Genomic DNA, 26,815 nt, shown 5'->3' with positions numbered 1-26,815 from the left:
ACAAATAGATGGGAAAATGGATGTGTGTAATAAAAGAAACAAGCGTGATAGACATATACATGGGTGGTAAGATGAGTGGATTAATATATGGATTAAATAATGAAATAAGAGAAGAAAAGCCTGGAAATAAAAATAGTTTTTCATACTCTATTTTCTCTTCATATCTTTTCCAGCCCAAGCAGAAACCTGAATTTTAAAATAAAACTGCCTAAATCTAGCATGTTTATATCAGCATCCTGTTTAGTCCACAGCGTGACGTAAAGGCAGGATGCAGGCTAAAAAAAGAGAAAAGAACAGGAAGTACAAATGTGTGAAGTGACAACGTAGCGTGAGTGTATTACTTCACAGCTGCTTCACTAATGTAACCTCTAAAGAGGCTGTCAGTTTGGAAAAAGCCATTTACTTAAAAAGCTGACAGGAATTTCTCTGCAATGTCACTGATTGCATGTCAAATTACACTCAAGTTGAATGATTTGTTACATGTATGAGTGATACATAGCATAAACGATAAGAAATGTGCATGTTTAGTGTTCATTTCCAAGGAAACTGGGCAAATATTTGTTGGATTCAAGTAGAATGCTTTCTGTGTGCATCTGCCATCAGGAGAAACCTGATATCCATGATAAGAAGATGTAAACTCTCAGAGAACTCTCCTTCATGACACCAAAATCAATACTGCATGACTCAGGTCAATCAATAAGAATGAGGCCGTGTTTAAGGGTCTCACATGTTGATATAAACTCTTGATACAGAGCAAAAGAAACACTCCATATATCAACATGTCAGATATTCAACCCTTAAACTCTAAACATTAAAACTAATGTCTCATCGCTGTCTAACAACTGAAGCACACAGAAGCGTCACAGAGCACAAAGCAGTTCACTCATCTGTCAGACATGCTGCTGCACAACCAGGGCGTGACAGAGGTGGGGGAGGGGCTTACCTTCTACAGGGGGTGAAGTGAGAACAAACAGTGAAAAGAAAGGAAGAACAACATAAATGCAAGCATTTAACTAAACATACCAAAGAGGAGCAAGGGGAAAAAAATAAGAAGTGTCACCAAAGATGGAAGAGTTTCAGGAAAAACATTTCACAAAACTTTTAGACAGAAAAGTAGCAGGAAGCGCATTGATCATACAAGGAAAAGGACTCTTGATTCACCACCTGCACAGACTTTTCTGCTACATTATCAATTATTATTACAGCTCAATAAGATAGAATGTCATTGAAAAATATACTTTGAGTTGTATAATACAGAAAACCCCTACAATGCAAAGATCCACTACACACAATGTATTTAAAGCGTTGAGGCTAATGATTCTGGCTTACAACTAATGAAAACCCAAAATCCAGCTTTTCCAACACTTTTATGAACAACTAATAAAAAAAGAGAAATAGTGTGAGGAAAGGCTGCCTACTGCACAGCTGTTCAGCAGACAGTCACTGAGACTCTCCGGAATGAGGACAAGCTACGTGTTTTCTGTAAAACTGCCAGATTTTTCCAGAGTCTGGCTTCCAGACTTCTCGGTCCTTCCAAAATTCACTTTGAATTTAAGGCAAATATTTCTACAGTGAACAGCCTTTAAATACAGAATCTGGGGGAAAACAGACAGGAAGACAAAAAAAAAAAAAAAAGAGGAAAGTAAGGATTTGAGGAAGAAAAAACACAAGGAAGGAACGGTGGAAGCCAGGAAAACGAAAAGAAGAAAAGAAGGAAGGAAGGAAAGGATACATTTATAAAAAAATGTAAAACTAGAAAAGGACACTTATTTATATATCATGTATAGTCTTTCCTTCGTCTGTGTTTCTCAGAATGAGAATCATAGTGAACTAATGTATTGAACAGAGTGACCGTAATTAAACCTTTCCTTTTACAGTTAAGCTGTAAGCTCAGACTTGTTGGACCCACCTTATTGGCCCAGGCGTCTTCATCCCAGGATGTGAGCTGCAGCACTCTGATGATCTCATTTATCTCAGCGCTCATCTTCTCATAAGTGAAGTTTCGGTTCTTCAGGGCTTCCTCCACACCCTGGCTCCCAGATGTCTTGGTTGTCACAAAGATTTTTATACCTAACAGAGTAAAAAAACAAAAATCTCATCAACAAGAAACAACACAGGGCACAGAATAAACTTATGTCAAGACTAAAAAAAGTCAATGTGGTTACCTGAGATGAGGATGGGCAGCAGCTCTTTGACTGTATTCATGGAATTGACCAGCATCACACGATGCTCCTGATGTGTGAGCTCCTGCTGGCGCTCATCGATCATCTTTGCCATCTTTGTCATACCTGTAAAGTGGACAATTTGCAGACTTCCTAGTGACATTTTCTTTGATTTTCTTTTTAACTAATCAAATAGAACTCTGAAATGTTAAAAACTTGGGATGTCGTTTTATAACGTAACCCTATATCTAGGGCGGTTTGTCTCTGTTCCCCAGTTTTCATGACTTGCAGACTGACCTGGCCCCAGATTCTTTGTGTATGTGATCAGGTCCTCCATTGATTCCACCACTTCTGCCACGCTCAGATATTCCAAGATGCCTTTGCACACACGGATTATTTTGCGGACCTGCGACAGTGAAGCGACAACAAAGGCTGATTCAGACACAATTCTGAGAAAGTACTGATTATGTAAACATGACTGGTCCCTTTTCCCTGAACAGATTCTCTCCAATTATACTCTGACAACGCTTCCTACTGAGATTGTAACCACTTTGTCTGGAATCGCTTCAGTTTCACAGACTGCTGGAGTCACTGCTTTATTATCCAGCTGCTTTGCAAAAACACGATGGCATCGCTGACTGATGACTCCTGCTGACTCCTGCAGACGTGTCAGAGTATTTGATATGTGATTCTAGAGCGCTGATCAGCAACTTCTCCCGGTCTGTTACTGTCCCTGCGCTGAAATGAAGGCTGGGGCTGATAGATGTCACCCTTGTTTGATTCAGGGATTTTCAGACTGAAATATGGAGAGGTCCTCAGACTTTTCAAGGGCTTTTTGAGCCAGATGCACACTCACTCAATTTAAAAGGCAAAACCAGTAAAGCTCTAATTTAAACTCAGCTCTTCAGAGAAGGAATTTATGATCATAAAATTTCCAGGACAGATTAATTAGGAAATCATCAGACCATTAGATCGGAAATCTTTGCAATCCAAAGAGTAACTTTTACCCTCAGTGAATCTAAATAAAACTCATTGAAAGTCACAGTTGTTGCCTGACCTTTTGAAACCAAACAACTTATCATTTTTGATTAATATTTCCAAAAGGAATTCTGTATTTTTTTAAACTGCCATTATATTTATATTTTTAGATTTCAAAATAAAACAAAACTTTAGTTCATTTTGTTCGATGAGATGTCGGCATTTTTGGAAAATGATGTAATGAGATGAAAAATAGATCTAAAAAAACAACACTGTTGTGTTGTTTAGTCTTAGTCTTATTCTGTTGTAGAAATTCAATGGAACAATTAGAAAAAAACTGAAAACTGCTGAAATCTTCAGTAGCCACTTTATAGCTACATTTAAAAGCATCAGTTATCTGTGGCTCCTGGGCTACAGGTTGTAAACCCCTGCAAGTAGACAAACATGGAAAGGGCGAGGGCTTATAGGTACTTATAGGTACTACAAAGTAAAATACTAGACTAGATCTCTTCCCTGATTTTACTGAGAGAAGTGGGCCAGACAGTTGAAGTATAAAATTAAAAAAGAACAAACAAATGAATCGATACCTCTGCCTCATCAAAAGTGAGGAGCAGGTCAGATGTGCCAGACAGAATGCCTCGAGATCCATCGATGAGGTAATCCCGAGCAGGAACAGAGTATGGGTCAGCTTTCAGCATGGAGGCAGCTTGAACCAGTTTTGTGCAGGCATTCTCCACTCTGGGAAGCAGAACGTAATTGATATGATCACCAGTTGAAGAAAAGAAAAATGTTTAGGAAGAGGTAGTGCTGAATGCAGCTCTCCAGAAACCCGATGAGTATCATCATCTGTCTGAGGAAACTTTGGTCCAAAATTGACAATTTTATTGTCTCTTCTTGCGTTATTTTAGTCTCATCCATGAAAATACAAAAATAAAAATGTAAAGCTCAGGAGTCGTCATCTAATCATCCTCGCTAAAAGTGCTAAAAACACACAAAAGAATCTACATGAATCTGAACATAAATAAAAGAAAATACAAAGACCTCTTGTCTTTGTGTTGCAGGAATAAAAAAGTATTTTCTCTAGTTTTGTTTCCCCAGTTAACAATTGTGACTTTGGATGGATAAAAAGAGTGTAAGGGTTATTGAAGCCATCTTGATTGCATTCTTTCTATCTTACAAAGTTTTTAGAATACCAGGTACTCTTACAAGAAGGAAAGTTGCTTCACACCATTCACATCCAGTTCTCAAATTCGATAGAGATGGCAGGTGTCGTCATTGCAATACAAATATTGCAAAGCAACTAGAATCCAATATATTTTGCACAACAGTGAGATGTTCCATAAAATATTTCTGAAGTCACTTAAAGGTTCTGACAAAGTCTTTTAGAGACGTCATGGTTTTAGATAATGGAAGTAGTTTTGTTTGAGCTTCTATACTTTGGGACACACACACACACTCCCAAAAGAGTGAACTAAAAATTCTACGATTTTACATAAAGTTTCCCAAAAAATAAAAACAGTGACACCAAAGACAAAGATGATTATTGATTGTAAGAAATTACAAAAATCTCTTCACTTTGATTTTAAGTATTTTAAGAGCAGGCTTATAAAAACAAAACAACAAACAAAACTCAAGGTGGATATTCTGAATTAGTCTGTTCCAGTTTAACATCAGCCTGCAGTTATCATGAGTTGTTTACCAGTATCCATGTATACATAGATTTTATTTAAAAAGTGCAGTTTTGAACAGTAGAAACTCCATCCTTCTCTGGCTGTATGGAGCAGAGTAACAGTGTTGCCACTCCCCACTTGCTACCGTGCACTGCTGGTCAGCTGGCTGAAAGAAGGTTAATACAGCTTTCCCACGCTTGCAAAGAAAGGACAAAGTCAGACATTTTTCAGGTCACAAAAAACTACAGTTGGCAATAGATAATTATGTAACCAAGACTCTATAGGGGATTTTATTTCAGCAATATTAGCAATATGTTTGTTATCTTCTATTTTAAATGAAAGCAAGTAAATCATGCATAGTTTATGTTAGATATTTGTATAAATACAGTGTAACCCTGCCACTTAGCTGAAGGTTATCGTGCCATTAGAATCTCATTGCAGCCTATGCAGCTTGCAGAGGAATATAAATTATTCAAATAGTTCCCTCCTGGGTGCGATGTACCCAGTGATCCCCAGAGAAGGAAAATCTGCCAGCTCAGCTGAGTGATTCACTGTCATGCATGCCACCTGCATTGTACAAGCAGCATGTCTGTGCATGGAAACAGGCAACAAGCCAAGGACCTGCATGTGTTCCAGTTCCCACACTTCCTACTTCTGCCTAGGGCAAACCGTAGGAAAACGTGAACTTTATGAGAATTTACACATTTCGAAGCCAAACAGACAGGGCTTTACTTGTTTTTGTCTCTTCTGGCTTTTATATAAAGAGTAATGATGACTTTGTGACCGATGGGAGTCTCTGGAGTGTGAGCAAGAAGTTTTTCTGCGTGCACCACATAAGAAAAAAAAAACATGCAATCCAGGCTCCGTCTAGCACTATATTTAGTAGGGAGAAGGGTTTGCATTCCAGCACATGTGCTGATGGATGACGACAGGGTGACGAAGTGACTTTGAGGCGCCAAATGTGTTAAACCTGACGACCTGTGCATGCCAATGAGTCTCATCCCTGACCTTGGGCAAGGGGGGATCTCAGAAGCCCCCACTTTACAGCTTTTTCCTCATGTTAAACAAAAAAAAAAGTGACTTTTATTTAAACGTACATAAAAATACAAAAGCAGCATCAGAGGCTAATGACCAATATGGCCTTCCTCCTGGAAGGTATAGAAACTCCTCACTTATAAAAGTATTTCAGTAACACCAGAGCAAGACTTTGAGGCACTTAACATGCCACGTCTGACCTTTGTCTGGGCACAGCCAACCATTTCTGCAACAGATAAAGAAAGAAAGGAAGCCAAAGAGAGGCTAGGATACTACACCAGAGAGAAGAGAATTAAGCATTATTTAATATTTCTGTGCCAATATGCTGCTTACTTGATAAAGGCTGGTGGCATATCCCTTTTCATGATCTGGTCCTCTGTTGTTTGCACGGTATCCTTTCCAACCTGTAAAACATAGATGCATTGTGACTTAACCTGCTGCAAATATTTTAAGTTAGATCGATAGCCCTTCAATCCTGCCATATTTTGTCAATCACAATTTTTTCTAAACAAAGTAAGGAAAGAATAAATAAAAATTTAACTAAAAACATCTGTCTTGTCATTCGTTGCTTTTTTCTAGCATGGACATTTATTCTGAAAATTGTGAGGCAAACGCAATCCAGTGAAGTTGTGTGAACACCCAGAACAAAAACTAAAAATGGAGCCAACTAAAAGCAGTTTTATATTCCGAGAGTTAGTCTAAGGAAGTTGTTTGAAGACATTTAGCAGTATGTAGATATTCCAGATAACAGATTCAACACTCTCCTGTAATATTGTCAACTGTCTGTTGTGTTTCCCTAACAAACATCTGAGACGTTCATAGAACAGCTGGATTTGAAGCTGAACAGAAAGGGTTTAGATAAAAATTACACATGTGAACTACTACTTCTTAAATTGGTAACATCTGTAAACAAAAAGTTGCACTAGATTTTTTTTCTTTCCACTTCACAATTACGTTCTAATTTGCGCTGGTCTACCACATAAAAACCCAACAAAATACACAAAAGGTAAATGTTAAATATTAGGGGTTTAAGTATTTTTGCAAGGCACAGTATCTGTAGAATCTGAGAACAAACTTCTCTTCCACCACAGAAAGATAAAGGGACAAAGTTATAATGTAAAGAGCAGCTGAGCACATACTCTGCTTCTCAAGGCCAAATTGTTTCATGACCTCATATCTGTGGAGACAACTCACCCAAGTTAACGGTTCGTGGTAGAGCTAATATGAGTCATACTATAATGATGATTGTGTTGGTATTACAGTACATTCTCACTAAAGATGAACTTGTTTCCATTTGTAATAATAAGACCAATATCTCATCATGTTTAACTTTAAAATTTTGCCGACCTACTTGAACATTAGTGTCACATGTGTGTTTTAAGATATCAGTTTTGAAGCAATAAGTAAGTTGACCAAATCGCCCGTCTGCAGCAGGAAATAGACCATTTCCTGCTGATCATTCAGGATGTTGTCTCTCTACTACTCTGAGAGTTGCCTGTTAATAAACAAGCCTCCAGCAGTAGCAGAGTCATTCCAGTTGGTTAACATGGAAGCAGTGTTCAAGCAGAACAAGCATGCATTTCTCACCCTGTTTTTGCTGCACTTCAAGGACCCTGAGGAACCAGTGGGTCATAAATTAGGGCTAAAGCTTGTGCCAAACTAGAGCTCAACAGAAGAAGCCATCCCACTGAGCCACTGTGATATTCCACTAATGAGTACTTCTAACCTAAAGTCAGAAACCAAGACAACAACCTAAGTTGTTTTGGCAGATTTAACTGTTTAACTCCCGGTATGGGTGAGTATCGGAATATTTTAGGAACGTTTTCCGTCATTAAGAAACCCTTTCTGCGTTGAATTAGTGAGTAGATTTGCTGCAGAACATTTGATATTAGTTACCAAGAGTTCCCTAGATTAAAAACAACGTACTCAAATGACGGAAGGCTGTTACTAAGAATTGCAAAACAAATCAAAGTGTAAAACGTAAATGTAACAAAAATTGACCTTGACCTTTTGCTTATTTTGTCACATAACTCCCTCGAGCTTCAATGGATTTTATAGGGATTTTAAGACAGACCAACACAAATTAGTGGTTAATTGTGAAGGTAAAGAAAATGTATCTTCCCCCGTTTACTCTGACCAACGTCCCTGTCCCCATTGAAGAAGAGCAATTCCAAAGAATGATGCAGGCACCACCATGTTTCACCCTGTTTTCTGGCTTATTTGTAATAAAAGATTAATCTTAATTATATCTGATCAAAGCACCTTCTTCCACATGTGCTGTGGCTCTTACTCAGCTTGTGACAGCCTAGAAAGACTGATGGCTTTTTGCTTCTCCCTCCACCATAGAGGCCAGTTTTGTGGTGTGCATCACCAATAGTTTCCTTGTTGGCAGACTCTCCCACTTCAGATCTACATGTTAGCGTTTTTTCAAAACGGTTTTCTCCACCAAACCTCTGAAGCCTTACTGACCACTGGCCGAGATTGACTTTACAGATTAGATATTTTTAAAGGCTATCAGTTCCCTGTGGTTTTATTTAGGGGTATTAGAATGCCCACCAGAATTAAGACCATTTTAAAATGTTATAAATCATGTTTTTCTTTTCACTACCCCAGTTTTGCGCTATTTAAGTTGCTGTTATACAAACGTTGCAAATACATTGAAGCGTACGATTATTGCATTACAAAATGCAAATGTTCAAGATGATTGAAAAGCTTTGCAAAGCACTTTAGAGATAATGACAAGATAAAGCAACATCTTGAGACAGACTGGCAATGCAAGAGTCGAACCACACTAACTGGCTTTTTGACCTCAAAGAAGTAGTGACAAACTCGACTAAGATGCTTGCATTTTCTTATTTTCAGAACTGAGCTAAGATAGCACTATTTCCAGTCGAGTTAAGACATGATCTAAACTGCATACTGGAGAAAAAAAAGATTAATAGAGAACAAAACAGATGGCTGAATGCAAGCAACGTTAATGAGTCATGTTTTCCCAAAAGTATCATACAGGAACCTTTGAAACTGAGCAAATCTAAGATTCAGTGTGTTTTCAGCAGGTCATCATCGTCTTCCTTTTCCTCTTTCCTTTGCAGCCGCTTCCTGTTGTCTGCAGAGCTAAAACAGTCAGCAGCTGTGGCCCATTAGGATTTTAATATTTAGCCGTTGTTGTCAAGCAGCATCTGAAACTTTTTACTATTCTGAGCCTCTGTCATGATTCCGGACCATGTACTCTAAATACCAAAAGAGTGTCTTTGTCTTTATAAATAGTTCCACACATCCAAGAGGGGTATTTTTAAACTACAAGAGATGTTGGGAGAAAAAAATTAAACTCTTATTTGAAGGAGAAGAAATAACTAGTGAAGATGGGAAACATGAAAGGGAGAGAAAGACCTGATGTAAGACACCACCCCAACCACACCAAAATACCATCTTCCCTGAATAGCATCAAGAAAAGGCAGCTGTTCACTTCCACTTTCTTAAAACGTTTCACAGACTCATCCTCTTGTTCCAAGCTGCCACACGGTATCAATGGCTGTCCGTGTCATTTAGCATTTGTTCCTGGATTGGAAACACTGGCAGTCCTTTTACCACCCAAGTGTGCGAACGCAGAAACCCTGTGTTGTTGTGAAGTAGCTTGATAGAGTGGCTGCTCTTCTGGAACAGACTTGGCTTTGTTAACAGTGACCCATAGTTCTTAGTAGAGAATAAAGGCCACAGTGACAACCTCAAGGCTGCCAGGAGGACACAGACTGCCTTTTTACATGTTGGGAAGCTTTGAAACAATGCTCTAATAGTCATGATGACCACAACAATATATGATGGCAAGCATTGTTACTAACAGCGAAAAGGGTTGATTTTGTAATTTCTGGCTGCTGGTAAGATTTATGTCTTCAAAAGTAAGGCAGTGATTTAAGGCTAAAGCTATTTTTGGGCTTAATCGTGATTAATCAATTATAAATTGTCAACAAATTTAATAACCGATTAATTGATAACTGGTATATGCATATTTTTAAAAAATCTCTGGATACGTTTGCTGAAAAAAAAAACTAGTCAGAGCAATAGTAAAGCCAAAACAGTACAGAATATATATACATTTTGGATTTCAGATAACACTTTTGTAAATATGTTTTGCCCAAAACTCCTCAAGTGGCATAGTTTTAACTTCAAATTCACTAAAGAAATGTTACTACATTTTGGCAACAAAAATTTACTTTTTATTATTATTTATCAATTAGCAATTTAATGTATTTCTAATATTTTATTTTTAAAAAGGCTTAAGTGGTTGAATGAAAAATCTGTAAAATGTACCAAATTTTATTCGATTAATCGCCAGAATAATTGATTCCTAAAATAATCATTAGTTGCAGCCCTACACTGACTATTATACTGCATCTTTTCATGCACCTTTGATCAACTTAGAGCCACTTGATTTTTCATTTATTAAAATATCAATTGACCAATAAGGAGTAAGCTGACTGAGAGGCTGAACTGAAGGTGGACGCCTTTATCACGAGTCTGTCAAACCCTGTCAGACGTTATTTATTAATTCGGTTCTGGAAGCAGCAGCTCCACGCGGTGTGTCCAAGGTGATGAAAGGCACAAATCAAGCGGCCTCTTTGGCCATGGCAAAAACAGCTCCTGCAGCCAGGGAGAATATGTCACGAGTGTCTCATGTTGCAGGAGCTTAACAGCTCATCAAGTGTAGGTGAATCCTGATATCAGAAAGTACAGTCAGAGAAAATGTATCCAAGCTGTGGATTTTCCCCAAAACAAACATGGCTGACAGGCAAGGGCAGCTGACGATTTTTGTTTTACATTTACTTATTGAAATAGGGCTGGTCATTTCAAATATAGGATACATTAAACATATATTTAGATGATTGTGTATTATTTATTTGATCAAAGTTGATAAGGAAGGGAAGGAGCTGGTAACATATCCCAAGACAACTACATTGATAACTTTGCATTATTCTGCAATAAAAAATACCTGATATATTCTGGTAGTTCCCCAAGTTGGGCTTTTGAGGAATTAAGTCTGGAGTCATAAAATTTTGTTAATATAATTTCACAAGAGGGAAATGCACAGAACGGCATTTTTCAAAGATTTATTGAGATAAAACATTCCACTATTTTACTGTGGCTTTAATCATTAAAGATAGTCATGTTGGATTTTGAGGTCAGGCCATAATGTATCCATTTGGGGTTTAGAAGTGATCTGTGATCTTAAAAGTTATCTGATCAAAAGTGATCAGATGACGTTAAAAAGTAATTAGTCGAGCCCTTTGCAGATAGTGCAAATAAGGACGATGCTTTGAACACGGTCATTAGTCACCAATACACAATGACAGAAAATATTTCTGTCAAACGTCTGTTGGTTCGTTTTTCATAAGGCATTGAGCCGAAATGTACATTAGAAGTAAAAGTGTCCTGTTTCAGATTCTAAACTAAAAATTTCATATTGCAGACAGAAAAGAATAGAAACATATCGGAAAAAAGAAGCAGGTTTGTGCAGCTGGCTGCTGAATCTACTCTAATGATAACAGCATACTTATTTTTATCTATATGTCCAATGACATGTTGGAGTTCCTCAGGTCCAAAAGCAAGAACTAGTTTTCTGCAATGACATATTTTATTCCAATATTTCACATTAACTTTGGAAGTTGATGTCTTCTAATCAATAAATGGAGTTCAACCCAGGTGCATTTTACTCTGTGTCAAGATTAGTCGCCACAGAGGCTATACATAATCAAAGCAATGGGTTTTTCCTAGAGCTGGCTCACTATCAAGTCCCAAGTGGAGGAGACAGCTGACTGGCCTTCCTGACTTGGCTTCCTGAGTTTCCTTTTCAACACACTCCTCCAAGTCACTGCATCCTGACAAATCATCTTCCTGAAGAGAAACAAAATGACCACAGGTGCAGCACGAACCCTTAAGGGATTTATGCCTTCAGTCAGAAAATATGATCTCATTTCAATGGAATTACCCAACTTGGACTGGACTGTTTCCAAGATGACATAATCAAGTGGCAAGCAGAATCAATTGTCAAATAGCATGGTGTGTGTTTGTATGCTTTTATAGCACAAGTCACTGAATGATTTTGCTTACTACGTTGAAAAGTTCTCCGGAATAAAAAATCATTTAAATTACTACAATCATTATTATTTGTATATTTAATCAGAGACCACAAAATCTTATAAAATACTTTCTTATTCTGAACCATCTTACTTTCCTTTAATATTCCCAACTTTCAAGAAGTTGTGACGTGCAGCCTGTGTTGCAACAACATTGCATTGTGCCGAGTGAATTCTCCATAAACGCCTCCGTTCTTCTGGTTACTGCATATTTTTGGTCTTACATAAAACACCGCAATATTTTGTAATCTCAGAGATGTTGCCGCAGAGCCAGTAAATATACTACACATAGAAGAATCCAAAAGTCATGTCATAACAAAAACTTTGCCTCAAACATCTCCTGCATTCTTTTACTATACTACCTTTTAAAAAAAAATAAAAAATCAGCCCGCAAAGGTAATGAAGTAAAATGGGCCTCTAAAGTTAAGTAGAAGATTGTTGAGCAAGACAAAACTGTGCTTCCATCCATTCAACCAGGAAACTATATAAAACAGATGTTTAATTCATTATATATATATAAACAATCTGCCTAGTAACTGGGTTCTTGTTATTTCACTACCTTGCAAAAATATTCATTAACCTTCAACAGTTTTTGATTTGTCTTGGGCTGTTAGCGTGCTTTGACTGTCGTACAGCAACAGTCTTCAGATTTGTTGCAAGACTGACCGCTACCAGAAAGCCTTTCTGTCCAAAGTGGCTCTTTGGAGATGCTTGAATGACATAATCAATGACAACATTTATTTTCCCTTAAAGAAAGTATTTTTGAATAGCTCCATCTTCCCATAAGCAGCTTTCTAGTCCCTGCTGAAGAACAGCATTTCCAAAGCACCACAAACATGTTTCACTAAGTAGGGTTGCAAAGATTCAATATTTTTCTCTAGAAGTATTGCTTAAGGTCACACAATTCTATTAGAATATTTTTTATCTTAGGCTGCTGCCGCAACAACTATTTGTGTCATAAACACAAGGTCATTGCACAAGTGCTGGTCACACTGTCCATCAATCAGGAAATTTTACCACAGCAAGCAGTCAAAGAAATGTGGGTGACCTGCTTCCTTTAACCCAAACAAAGTTTTTCCAGCATAGGCTTCTTGTTCTTTAAGTCTACTTGTTAAAAAAAGTGATTCAAACAATCTGCTATACCCCCTGCCTCTGAGTGGGGGGGCTACATCCTGGCTCGTTGGAATTTCTTCACATTCCTTACATTCATTTCTAATTATGGTCTCTCTCAATGCCCCCAACGATAACAAATAATGCCGAGCACAACTGGTCGGTCACTGGTTGAACAGACAACCAGTTTGTGGCCATGTCAAACTTTCAGTTCCTGGTTCATCGCTGATGTTTTACATCCAAGCTCAAAAAAAGTGTACCTTATCATCTTAGACAGGTTTAAGACCTTCAGTACCACACTATGAAACTTCATTTTTTAAAACTATACATCTATAATCTTTAGTAATGTTGAATATGGTTTTTGACAAGAATTACAATCTATTTAACTTTGTGTAGACTTTAACTTTACTAAAATATTCCACAAATATAATTAAGTGGCTAGATCTCCTCTTCCAAAGGTAATGCCTGTCAGGACAACCATTATAAAGTCAAGCAAATAAAATCATGGAAAAAGTCACAGATAAAAGCCACACAATATGTTTTTCCTCTTAAGCTTAAACTTAGTCATTTATGACTGAGGAGATTGAGACCAAAAGCAATTACATCTCCAAACCAACTTCAATGATCTCATAACACTATCCATGTTGTAATGTTGCTACAGCAACTGGAAATAATTACAGACTTGTGCACTGATTCAGACCACTGTTAGAAACATCTGACTATAATTGAAGAACGTCCAGAGAGTCTGGTGTGTTTCATCTTCGCAGGGGGATGTTTTCATGTGTCAGGATACGATGGCCAGAGCTCAGTACAGTTTCTATATTTAAAGCTGCAGTGACTGTCTCGCTTAATCAGTTATTGCAGAACCGCAAAACATTATCAATTCAAGTAGAGTCCCACAGACAAAAACAAGTTGTCTGTATTTTGAGTCGTATTTTCTCTCACTTAGATCTGGTCCAAACTTAACTTAACTAAATTACATACTTTCTATACAATCTTTCCATACAACCAAAACAGAATAACTTAACAAGCTAACGGACATTTAAATATTTCCTAATATTAGTGACAATTAGTTAAATAAATGCCAAAAGCAAAAGACCTCCATATTCTTTGAGGAACTCAGTCTATGCTTAACATAGGTAGCACTTTGTAAACAGTGAAACTGCAGTTTTTCCAAAACCCAAAGGGTGTAATTACCACATAACTACATGATTACACGATTAAGACGTGGTCCTAGCCGCAAAAATACATTTTTACAGAGTCCTAGTGCTCTTTTAGCCCCTCTTTTTCCAAAGAGGAAGGAAGTCAAGCTGGGTGTAGACATAAATAATGGACAATGATGGGCCAAGACCAAGGGTTTAGGAGATTTGAGAAAAATAAAGAAATGAAGCAAAACAGTTTGAAACATGTAAGGCCTATACAATCATTTATTATATCATCAAAGTACATTTATTTAAGCAGTTACATTCAAAAATTACAACTCGGAATTATTTCAGATTAAAGAATATATTTTGAGTTTTTACTTTGCTTTTTTTAAATTACGTGGCCTTAGGAAGCTATATCAATTAGCAGTTTACAGTAAGAACAGTTGAGAGAGAAAAAAAGACATGCATTAAATGGGCCAGGTCAAGAATCAAACCATGGGTAGCTGCTTCGAGGACTAGAACCTTCGTTGATCTACCTGCTCTACTCTCACAATGCAACCCTACTTCTGTTAGCTTGAATGATTACAGGTACAACTAATGAATGCCAAAAATTGTTTCTCACAAAGCTATAAAATTACATAAAATCGCAGAAAAATTATTTTTATCTAGAAATGTTATGGCTTATACGGTTATGGGAAAATAGCTGACTTGACAATTGTTCAGCAGAGAGTCATTAACATTCTCCACAATGACAATAAGTCATAAAAGATCACTGCCAAAGAAACCGTTGCTCATAGAGTGCTGTATTCAGGCATGCTGATTGGAAGTTCAATGGAAGGAAAAGGTGTCTTAGAAGAAGATACACAATTGAGGAACTCAGTCTATGCTTAACATCCACTTAAGGTCTGGATTGTTGCTGACTGGATCAAAGTCTTCATATTTTCAGATAAAAATACATTTTGTAAGAGTGGAGAGCCACACAATTAAAGCCGCTTAAGGTCCACTGGCAAGTTTCCACAGTTGGTTGTGATTTGTTTGGATCAGTTGGGATCCATATCATATGCTGATGTTGGATCATTTGGTTTATAAATGGCTTTTTCTAGAGCGATCTTTAAAATGTGTCACCCTCTGACAGTGCCAGTCTGCTTTAACAAGACTGACAGCAAGTGAGCAACACATTTAGTTTGTCTCTCGTGATAGGCAAATGAAAAGGAAATGGCATTATTTCCTTACATGGCTTCAGTGATGGCATACCAGTATCACTGTGAAACCACTGTGAGCAGATCACTACTAATTCTAAAGATACCCAAAACTATAGCTGTTCTGCAAAAAGGGGTGTGTTTCATTTCATGTTTAAAAATATGTGACTGTCTGAAAATGCATAATTACTCAGATTATAATTCCACTGAGGGCAGAAATGCAATACTTCAGTATGTCTTAAAGAGCTTAAAGTTTTACATCTTTACCTCAATTAGGAAACACGTCAATGGCAAAGGGAAAGTAAGTTACAAACTAAGTTATTACACAATGAAAAACGATTTTTAAGAACAAGTCAGAGTTCATTCAACATTTTTATGAGAACAGAAAATTTTCACTGCCTCCTAGGCAATAGGACCATGTTAGATTGAGAAAACCCCAGATTAGGGGTGCACTGATTGCAGTTTTCGGGCCAATCACCAATCTTTAAAAAGCCCAATCTGCCAATTCCTATACTAATTTTTTTGTCTGAAAAGTTGGTAAGTTGGTAACAGTGAGGTGAGTATTGTTAGCCGCGTATGTGAGCATCATGACCTGGTGGGCGGGTCTGTCAGTCAACCCTCTCTCATGGCAGAGCAAAATGACAGTTGTAGATTTTCAGACCTCTGATTAGGTATATAAAATTGATGGATAAGATCAGTTTCTTATGCAAGTATCTGCAGATAGTTGATCTCCCAAAATTAAGGATGGATTTAAATTCAATTCAAAAATACTTTATCCATCCATCCATGCATTTTCTGTTCACTCTTGTCCCTAACGGGGTTGGGAGGGTTGCTGGTGCCAATCTCCAGCTACGTTCCGGGCGAGAGGCAGGATACACCCTGGACAGGTCGCCAGTCTGTCGCAGGGCAACCAAAAATACTTTATTGTTCCTAAATTTTAATTAAATGTTGTAATTCATTTCAATTAAAAACTCTTCAAAGAGTTATTGTAGTTTGCAATGGTTGTCAAAAAGGATAACGTGTAGCCATCTGTATTACAGCATTTACAGATTAATATTATTGAAATATTTGTCTGAAGCATACAAGTTCCATTCTGCAGTGTTGGAGATCAGCTCTGATTGAATAGGAAGAACAATTACAAGTCAATTAACTTTCTGATCTATAAAAGTTTGCTTGATGTTTCATGGCATGATAAAAAAAAAGGTAATTACCTAGTATTTACAGGTTTCAAAGTACATATTAAAACATTTTATACGCCTGTTATTGATATACTCTTGCATTTCTATATGAATAGTTATATTAAATAAACTTGCTTTGCTATCAATTAAAAGTTATTTTATTCCACCACTTGATTAAAGTCTTTCTTTCATACAATTTCTTTGTTTTTAGCAAACTCGTTAAAATCAGATCAATGTCATTTAGTTCTGTTTCTGATAAGTTTAGTTCTTTTTATTGGCAGGTGTGTGTTTGGTTGTTTATGTGGTGGCTATCGGACGGGTTCGTCCAAGGTGCCAGTGATGCCAGAACCGCCACTGTCTGTAGTTTGCCCATACCACTCAGGCACTGTACTAGTGCCTACGTAGAACTACGACAGTCTGCTCCTCGGGAGGGCAGGGCAAGCTTTGAAGGGGAAAAAGGGCGTCACTGCCCTTTGCCCCGACACTATTCACTTCAGGAAAAGTTTAATACCCCACACACACACATCTCCTCTGTGGTTACGTGCAAGGAAATTGAGTATTTTCATTCGTATTCTGGTTGATGAAGGAGTCGTGTTTTAACGTTTAATTCAATTCAAGCGTGAAAAGCGTGGGACAAAGCGACAGGTAGGGTGGGCTACGACAACCCCAGCCGAGCCTGATCAGACTGGACTGGAGAGTTTCATAGACAGGAGGAGAGGAGGAGAAAAGTTACTCACCCGAACCAGGTTGCTAACGGCCGCCTGCACGGCAGCCACCGGCGCGGACAGATCTGGGATAGCCTTCCCGTCAACTTCACCTTCCTCGTGCATTATCACCAAATGGGATATTTGCTGAGCCACCGGCTCCAGGATACTTTCTATCGTCTTCGTGTGGAAAACCGGCATTTTGACAGTTTTGAATCTCTATCCGATTAGAATATCCAAAAACTTAGGGTAGTTTCCCCCGCAACAAAAAGTCCTGCGAGAAAAAGCAGCTAAAACCGCAGTCAACCGCCTTTCTTTCAGCCAGAGCACAGCTTGAAGACTTCAACTACTCCTGTAAACCCATCAACGCAAAGAAAAAAAAACTCCCGAATTTAGCGTCATCCTACCATCCGACCAATTAGAGAGCGAGTAGAAAGGGAATTTCGTATCCGATTGGTCAACTGTAGTGTCGCTTAATATTACAACCGCCCACTCCCACACCATCGAGTTTGCTAGCTTCAGTTCCAAGTGTTCCCTATATTACGTAATAGATCCGTATGTCCTAAAAGGGAAATATGTGTCTCCTGAAGCATTCCTGCCCCTGTGCACTGAATAATCAGTAAAGTTTAACTTTGGTACTGCCACCGCAGAAGTACAAGCTATGACTCACAGGAAATGACATCTCATTTAAAGTGAGATCACTTTAATCAGAAATTTATGATCATGATGGCCTAATAATGGAACGCCTTTGGATTTCTCATATGCCTTTACATGATAAAGATTTAGTCATTGTTGCTACTCCTGTTGGTATTTTCAATATCTGCACTGCATTGCAGAATTATTCATAAGTCTTAAACTTTTTCACATATCATCACATTACAACTACAAACTTGACTTAAATTTACTTGGATTTTAAATACTAGACCACCAGATAGTATTGATATGTGAGAGAGGAAACCCTTTACAAATAAAAATCTGAAAGTTGTGGTGTGCTTAATTCATCCATTCATCCATGAGAGAGTGCAAATTCCATGCAGAAAGATCTCAGGTCGGGATTCAAACACATGACCTTCTTACTGCAAGACAGCAGTTCTGTGCATAATTCAATTCAGCACAGTGCAGTTCACTTCAGTTCAAAATTACTTCTATCATCCGAAAGGCAAATTAAATGTTATAGCTTGAAATCCAGTGTAATCCACAGATTTCACTACTCACCCAATTAGTAAAAAATAGTCAACCTGTATGTAATTTAATCTCAGTAGTTGTGGAGAAATTTAAAGCAGTAATAAAGGGAACATAAGAGTATTAATCAGAAAGCCAGCCATGGGGTCTACTGGACCAATTAGGTCTGGTATACAAGCAAAGTGAAATATGATGCAGGATTTCCCCCAGAAAACCTGCTAACCCCGGTGCTCGGGGCGCTAGGGCAGTAATCCAGCCAGCCGCCATGTTTATGAATTAAAAAAATGTTTCAAGTTGACAGCAAATTTAAAAATATCGCTTGATAGTTATGCATTAATGGTAGACTGGGAGACTAATACCTAAACACAAACTATAAAGCCTTAAAAAGGGCAATAAATAAATAAACAATGCCTAGCCTGGTGGGGGCACATGTAAAGCCTGGTGGCCCGCCAAGCTTATAGTACAGTGTGGAAAATCTTGTGGTGATGGTAGCATTATGACGTGGCCAGAGTTGATGGCAAGATAGAGGAAATTTCATACAGAGCAATCCTGGAAGAAATCCTGTGAAAGGCTCAGACTGATGTTTCCAATAACAACCTTAAATGTGCACCCAAGCCAACAAAAGTTTGAATAAAAAAAAAACACATTTATGTGTTAGAATGACCCACTAAAAACACAAACCTAAATCTAATTTTGAATACATGGCGAAACTTAAAAGTTGATGTTCACAAATGCTCCATATCAAATGCAAATGACCCTCAGCTGTTCAAGAAGAAATTACCAAACTTTAACCCTCTAGATTTCCATTGACCAGTAAGTGAATTGAACCACTTACCTTTGCATTATCAGCACCACACCTGTCCAGCTGAGCTAACATCAGCTGGACAAAGATTTCCTAAGTACAACGTTACTCATAATGTTGAGTTTCCATGGATTTAAAAAACTTACATGATCTTACCACAATGAAGACTTGAGTAAGGAGCTCATACTCTATTGTTTTTCAAAATCAATGTGCATAATGGTTAAATATACAAATTCCTGCTATTTTGCAGAGTTGATTTTATTAAAATTGTACATTTCAGATGGTCTTGTGTGGGAATCGAACCCATGACCTTGGCTTTATGAGTACCACTCTCCGACCAACTAAGCTAACCAGCCACACATGACCTTGTGTCTTCGTTAATGTTAGAAAAACTTGCATGATCTTGACAAAAGTATTGAAACGCAAAAGTTTTTCAAAATCAACGTTAAATGTGGTTTAATTTAAAGCCTCATGCTATTTTGAAGAGTTGACTTCATGAAACACTTCATGATTCCATTGGCTAATGTGGGGATTGAATCCACAACCTTGGCTTCATGAGTACAACGCCCCGACCAACTGAGCTAACCAGCTACACATGAGCTTGAGTCTTCGTCAATATTACAAAAACTTACATGATCTTTCTACAATGAGGATTTGAATAAATGCTGTAATGTTTTTCAAAATCAACATGCTTAATGTTGTATTTTCCGGCAAAATTTTATTTTGAAGTATTGATTTTGTTTTCCACCGTTTTTTATTTTGAAGTATTGATTTTATTTTCCACCTTTTTTTATTTTGAAGTATTGATTTTGTTTTCCACAGTATTTTATTTTGAAGTATTGATTTTGTTTTACAACCATTTTTATTTTGAAGTATTGATTTTGTTTGCCACCTTTTTAATTTTGAAGTTTTGTTTGTCTGAAAGACTTTAGATTACCATTGACCAGTAAGGGAATTGAACCACTTACCTTTGTGTTATCAGCGCCACACCTGTCCAGCTGAGCTAACATCAGCTGGACAAAGATTTCCTAAGTACAATGTTACTCATAATGTTGAGTTTCCATGGATTTAAAAAACTTACATGATCTTACCACAATGAAGATTTGAGTAATGAGCCCATACTCTATTGTTTTTCAAAATCAATGTGCATAATGATTAAATATACAAACTCCTGCTATTTTGCAGAGTTGATTTTATTAAAAACATACATTTCAGATGGTCGTTGTAGGAATCGAACCCATGACCTTGGCTTTATGAGTACCACGCTCCGACCAACTGAGCTAACCAGCCACACATGATCTTGTGTCTTCGTTAATGTTAGAAAAACTTGCATGATCTTGACAAAAGTATTGAAATTCAAAAGTTTTTCAAAATCAACGTTAAATGTGGTTTAATTTAAAGCCTCGTGCTTTTTTGAAGAGTTGACTTCATGAACCATTTCATGATTCCAGTGGCCAATGAACCCATGACCTTGGCTTTATGAGTAACACACTCGGACCAACTGAGCTAACCAGCCACACATGATCTTGTGTCTTCGTTAATGTTAGAAAAACTTGCATGATTTTGACAAAAGTCTTTCAAAATCAACATTAAATGTGGTTTAATTTAAAGCCTCATGCTATTTTGAAGAGTTGACTTCATGAAACATTTTATGATTCCAGTGGTCAATGTGGGGATTGAACCCATGACCTTGGCTTTATGCATACCACACCCCAACCAACTGAGCTAACCAGCCACACATGACCTTGTGTCTTCGTTAATGTTAGAAAAACTAACATGATCTTGACAAAAGTATTGAAATTCAAAAGTTTTTCAAAACCAACGTTAAATGTGGTTTAATTTAAAGCCTCGTGCTATTTTGAAGAGTTGACTTCATGAAAGGGCTGCACAGTGGCGCAGTTGGTAGAGCTGTTGCCTTGCAGCAAAAAGGTCCTGGGTTCGATTCCCGGCCGGGGGTCTTTCTGCATGGAGTTTGCATGTTCTCCCTGTGCATGCGTGGGTTCTCTCCGGGTTCTCCGGCTTCCTCCCACAGTCCAAAAACATGACTGTCAGGTTAATTGGGCTCTCTAAATTCTCCCTAGGTGTGAGTGTGTGTGTGCATGGTTGTTTGTCTTGTATGTCTTTGTGTTGCCCTGCGACAGACTGGCGACCTGTCCAGGGTGTACCCCGCCTCTCGCCCGGAACGCAGCTGGAGATAGGCGCCAGCAACCCTCCCGACCCCATTAGGGAAGAAGGGTGTAAGAAAATGGATGGATGGATGGACTTCATGAAACATTTCATGATTCCAGTGGCCAATGAACCCATGACCTTGGCTTTACGAGCAACACGCCCCGACCAACTGAGCTAACCAGCCACACATAATCTAGTGTCCTCGTCAATGTTAGAAAAACTTACATGATCTTGACAAAAATATTGAAATGCAAAAGTTTTTCAAAATCAACGTTAAATGTGGTTTAATTTAAAGCCTCATGCTATTTTGAAGAGTTGACTTCATGAAACACTTCATGATTCCATTGGCTAATGTGGGGATTGAATCCACAACCTTGGCTTCATGAGTACAACGCCCCGACCAACTGAGCTAACCAGCTACACATGAACTTGAGTCTTCGTCAATATTACAAAAACTTACATGATCTTTCTACAATGAGGATTTGAAGAAATGCTGTAATGGTTTTCAAAATCAACATGCTTAATGTTGTATTTTCTGGCAAAATTTTATTTTGAAGTATTGATTTTGTTTTCCACCGTTTTTTATTTTGAAGTATTAATTTTGTTTTCCACCATTTTTTATTTTGAAGTATTGATTTTGTTTTCCACCGTATTTTATTTTGAAGTATTGATTTTGTTTTACAACGTTTTTTATTTTGAAGTATTGATTTTGTTTTACAACCTTTTTTATTTTGAAGTATTGATTTTGTTTGCCACCCTTTTTAATTTTGAAGTTTTGTTTGTCTGAAAGACTTTAGATTACCATTGACCAGTAAGGGAATTGAACCACTTACCCTTGCGTTATCAGCGCCACACCTGTCCAGCTGAGCTAACATCAGCTGGACAAAGATTTCCTAAGTACAATGTTACTCATAATGTTGAGTTTCCATGGATTTAAAAAACTTACATGATCTTACCACAATGGAGATTTGAGTAAGGAGCCCATACTCTATTGTTTTTCAAAATCAATGTGCATAATGGTTAAATTACAAACTCCTGCTATTTTGCAAAGTTGATTTTACTAAAAATGTACATTTCAGATGGTCGGTGTAGGAATCAAACCCATGACCTTAGCCTTATGAGTACCACGCTCCGACCAACTGAGCTAACCAGCCACACACAATCTTGTGTCTTCGTTAATGTTAGAAAAACTTGCATGATCTTGACAAAAGTATTGAAATTCAAAAGTTTTTCAAAATCAACGTTAAATGTGGTTTAATGTAAAGCCTCTTGTTATTTTGAAGAGTTGACTTCATGAAACATTTCATGATTCCAGTGACCAATGTGGGGATTGAACCCACGACCTTGGCTTCATGAGTACAATGACCCAACCAACTGAGCTAACCAGCCACACATGACCTTGCGTCTTCGTCAGTGTTAGAAAAACTAACATGATCTTGACAAAAATATTGAAATGCAAAAGTTTTTCAAAATCAACGTTAAATGTGGTTTAATGTAAAGCCTCTTGTTATTTTGAAGAGTTGACTTCATGAAACATTTCATGATTCCAGTGGCCAATGTGGGGATTGAACCCACGACCTTGGCTTCATGAGTACAATGACCCAACCAACTGAGCTAACCAGCCACACATGATCTTGTGTCTTCGTTAATGTTAGAAAAACTTGCATGATCTTGACAAAAGTCTTTCAAAATCAACATTAAATGTGGTTTAATTTAAAGCCTCATGCTATTTTGAAGAGTTGACTTCATGAAACATTTTATGATTCCAGTGGTCAATGTGGGGATTGAACCCATGACCTTGGCTTTATGCATACCACACCCCAACCAACTGAGCTAACCAGCCACACATGACCTTGTGTCTTCGTTAATGTTAGAAAAACTAACATGATCTTGACAAAAGTATTGAAATTCAAAAGTTTTTCAAAATCAACGTTAAATGTGGTTTTATTTAAAGCCTCGTGCTATTTTGAAGAGTTGACTTCATGAAACATTTCATGATTCCAGTGGCCAATGAACCCATGACCTTGGCTTTACGAGCAACACGCCCCGACCAACTGAGCTAACCAGCCACACATAATCTAGTGTCCTCGTCAATGTTAGAAAAACTTACATGATCTTGACAAAAGTTCTGAAATGCAAAAGTTTTTCAAAATCAACATTAAATGTGGTTTAATTTAAAGTCTCATTCTATTTTGAAGAGTTGACTTCATGAAACACTTCATGATTCCATTGGCTAATGTTGGGATTGAATCCACAACCTTGGCTTCATGAGTACAACGCCCCGACCAACTGAGCTAACCAGCCACACATGATGTTGTGTTGTCGTCAATATTAGAAAAACTTACATGATCTTTCTCCACTAGATTAGAAAATGCTGTAATGTTTTTCAAAATCAACATGCTTGAAGGTGTATTTTCTGGCAAAATTTTATTTTGAAGTATTGATTTTATTTTCCACCTTTTTTTACTTTGAAGTATTGATTTTGTTTGCCACCCTTTTTAATTTTGAAGTATTGTTTGTCTGAAAGACTATATTTATATTCCTAAAGAAACTTTTTTTTTTATGTTGCATTTAGTAGTCAGATTGCATTGGACTGTCACATACAATTAAAAGCAACACCTACAAGTCTGAAGTTGTAACATTACAAAATTTGGGGAAAATAGGGAAAAAAACAATGTGTGTCAAGAATTTTGTAAAGCACTCCAGATGTCTATACAACAAAGATATTAGCACTCAAAATTTCTTAAAATCATCTCTGCCAGTGGCCCAACATGCTACATTATCTTCTCAGTTCCATTTCTGTCCCACCTCCTGAAGCAAAACACATTTCAAGATTGAAAACCAGCTGCCAAGCAAACCAGCTAAGGAATTCCCACAGAATCCCAGGAGGGCCTGCAAGGCAGCAGCCCATTGCCTAAAAAGGAAGAGTCCAAAAAGAAAGAATCAAGGAAGTTACTCCGGTTGAACCCTGTGTAAACACAAAGGAAGCTGATATGATTTCCTTTTACACAGGAGGTTATTCAAAATATCAAAGAAGAGCTTCAAAATTCTCCTGCACTTTGAAAAAAAAAAAAAAAAGCAATACTCTTTCTATCTTTATTATACCTTGATAAAATTACGTTTAACAAAAAAAAATACACAAGCCTCTTCAGTGAAATGGACTGTCTGGCAGAGTTCGTCCTGAATATAGACATCAAAGGTGTCCTGCTGTTTCCTCAGTTCTCCAGTTGCTGACCAGGCCACTTCTTGAGTCCATATTGGAATGTGCAGGGCTGGTCAAGATGGGTGGTCTGCAGCCTACCATGCTGTCCTTTAATGTCCTGCTGAGAAGACAATGTGGCCAGCTTCTGCCAGAACTGTGCCTGCGTAAGGTGTTTTTTTTTGTTTTGTTTTTTTTTTTTTATCAGAAAAGGTGAAATTGTTTTGGTGAAATTGTTTTGAAGGTTTTTTGAAAACTTTAAAGCATAATTTTAAAAACATATATCCATAAAATATCTGTTTCTTGTAATAATGAAGATAAAAGAGCAAAGTTAACTTCCAAGTACTGTGGAATACTGCTTCTTACCATTGCAACCATGATGTGGTGTTGAGTGCGGTTCTGGTGGGTTATTTGTTTGTTCACACGTATGAGCCGTTTGCGCCATCTTGTGGTTTAAAAATGTAAATGCAGGGCGTCAAAAAAGTGTGTTCAATCGTAAAATCTAAACAGACTATTCCTTTTTACAGTGTCCTATAAAAAAAAGCAAGCAAAAGACAAATATGTGCAATAAACATTAATGTCAATGGAGATAACACAGGTTTTAAACACACAATAAAATACCTGTACTGTGCCACTATATTATATTTTCTTTACCAGTAGCAACCACTACATTTGCTGGTACTAATTTACTCATGTTTTGGTCTGAAAGACCCAGTAATGAGATGTGTTCATTTTCTGGCAAAAGCAAACATATTTGTTCATTGAAATGGTCCTGCTATCTTCAAATGTCCATAATGCCATGCAGTCTGACAAGAAGCAGGGGATCTTTTGAAGGAAAACTGGCCCACAGCATGACAAATTTTGCACTATACTTCACAGTGAGGATGAGGAGCTTTTCATTGATTTGTTGTTTCATGCTTGAAGTAGTTTTTTTCTTCTGACAAGCTCAAGCTTAGTCATTTCTGATCAAATCAAATTGTTCCAGTTAAAATTCCAGTAGAGTGTAATTAACTCTATATGTGTACTTTATATTAGTAGAATATAAAGGTACTCCTAAATAAACATAGATTAATTAAATTTCCATTTTATCTGGGTTTACATATGTTTAAATATATATATCCAAAAATCCATACCCACACACACTCATATGTGTTAGCCTCAATTTGCATACACACATTAGTACTATCTCTCACCCAAATTTCTATATCTTGTGAAAATGACCTCCTTATATTTTCTTTTAGATTGTATTAAATTTTGACTTTGTTTTAACGTCTCATTAATTTGTTCCATAATTTTACACCATGAATTAAACTACAAAAGCTCTTTCTTGTGCGTATAATCCTTAAATTTGAGCAACCCTTTAATCCCTCTTCTCTTTCAAGAAACATGTTCTGCATATGCTCAGGTAACAGTTTATTAGATGCCTTAAACATCATTTGAGCAATTTTAAATTCCACCAGCTCTTCAAATTTCATAATTCTAGATTTTAAGAATAACAGGTTTGAGTTAAAACTGACATTATGGATGATTCTAATGCCTTGTTTCTATAGGATACTCAGTGGTTGTAATGAGTTTTTGTTATTAATTTCCCACTCCTCTGAACAATAAATTTTTTACTCACATAAAGCTAAATCAATGTTAACAAGCAGTGGGGTAAGCTGGGAGGAGAAAGGAGAAAAAAATAACACAGAACTTTGAAAACACTGCAGTGAACATCGGTTCTGCAAAAAAACTTAGATGCATTTCTGCTCTCACAAATCTGAATCAAATAGATGAAATCCCTCCTCAACATGTCACCAAGTTCTGCAGAGGTCTCTCCATGAGCCATTAATTTGATTTAGGTGTGTTGCAACAGGGACACGTCTAAAGGTTGCAGGGTTGTGCCAATCAGGGAACCAGAGTTGGAGTTGGACCAACAGACCAACAGAACAAGAATAAACCCAGGGACACTGAAAGCCAAAGTCAATAAGAGTCATGATAAAGTGGAGATCTTTTTCAAGCAGTACTCAATGTTGATGAGCAAATACTTTTGGGAAAGAATTTTTCCTGGCCCACTTGTTTGTATTTCATCACTGAAGACAATGAGCACTTCAGTAACGCCAACGGGTTTTCCATTTGTGCAGTCTAATCTGCCCCTGACCACAACCTCAG

At 37.4% G+C, this 26,815-nt stretch overlaps 1 protein-coding gene across 2 annotated transcripts in view; it reads right to left on the bottom strand.

Annotated features, from left to right (window-relative positions):
• LOC122823047 (vinculin) overlaps window positions 1–17,693 on the bottom strand; it is a 30,068-nt gene extending 12,375 nt beyond the window's left edge. For both annotated transcript variants that reach the window (XM_044102269.1, XM_044102270.1), the window contains exons 1-6: window positions 17,346–17,693; window positions 6,179–6,249; window positions 3,728–3,878; window positions 2,460–2,568; window positions 2,166–2,288; window positions 1,910–2,070 (exon numbers count right to left, since the gene is read on the bottom strand). In XM_044102269.1, the coding sequence (XP_043958204.1) occupies window positions 1,910–2,070; window positions 2,166–2,288; window positions 2,460–2,568; window positions 3,728–3,878; window positions 6,179–6,249; window positions 17,346–17,513 (783 nt within the window). In that variant the 5' untranslated portion in view covers window positions 17,514–17,693. The remainder of the gene's footprint in view (window positions 1–1,909; window positions 2,071–2,165; window positions 2,289–2,459; window positions 2,569–3,727; window positions 3,879–6,178; window positions 6,250–17,345) is intronic.
• Window positions 17,694–26,815: the final 9,122 nt, after the last annotated feature.

Source organism: Gambusia affinis, linkage group LG20 (assembly GCF_019740435.1).
Source record: "Gambusia affinis linkage group LG20, SWU_Gaff_1.0, whole genome shotgun sequence".
NCBI classification, from domain to species: domain Eukaryota; kingdom Metazoa; phylum Chordata; class Actinopteri; order Cyprinodontiformes; family Poeciliidae; genus Gambusia; species Gambusia affinis.
The sequence above is the reverse complement of the archived record's forward strand: the minus strand, read 5'-3'. Positions and strand labels throughout refer to the sequence as shown.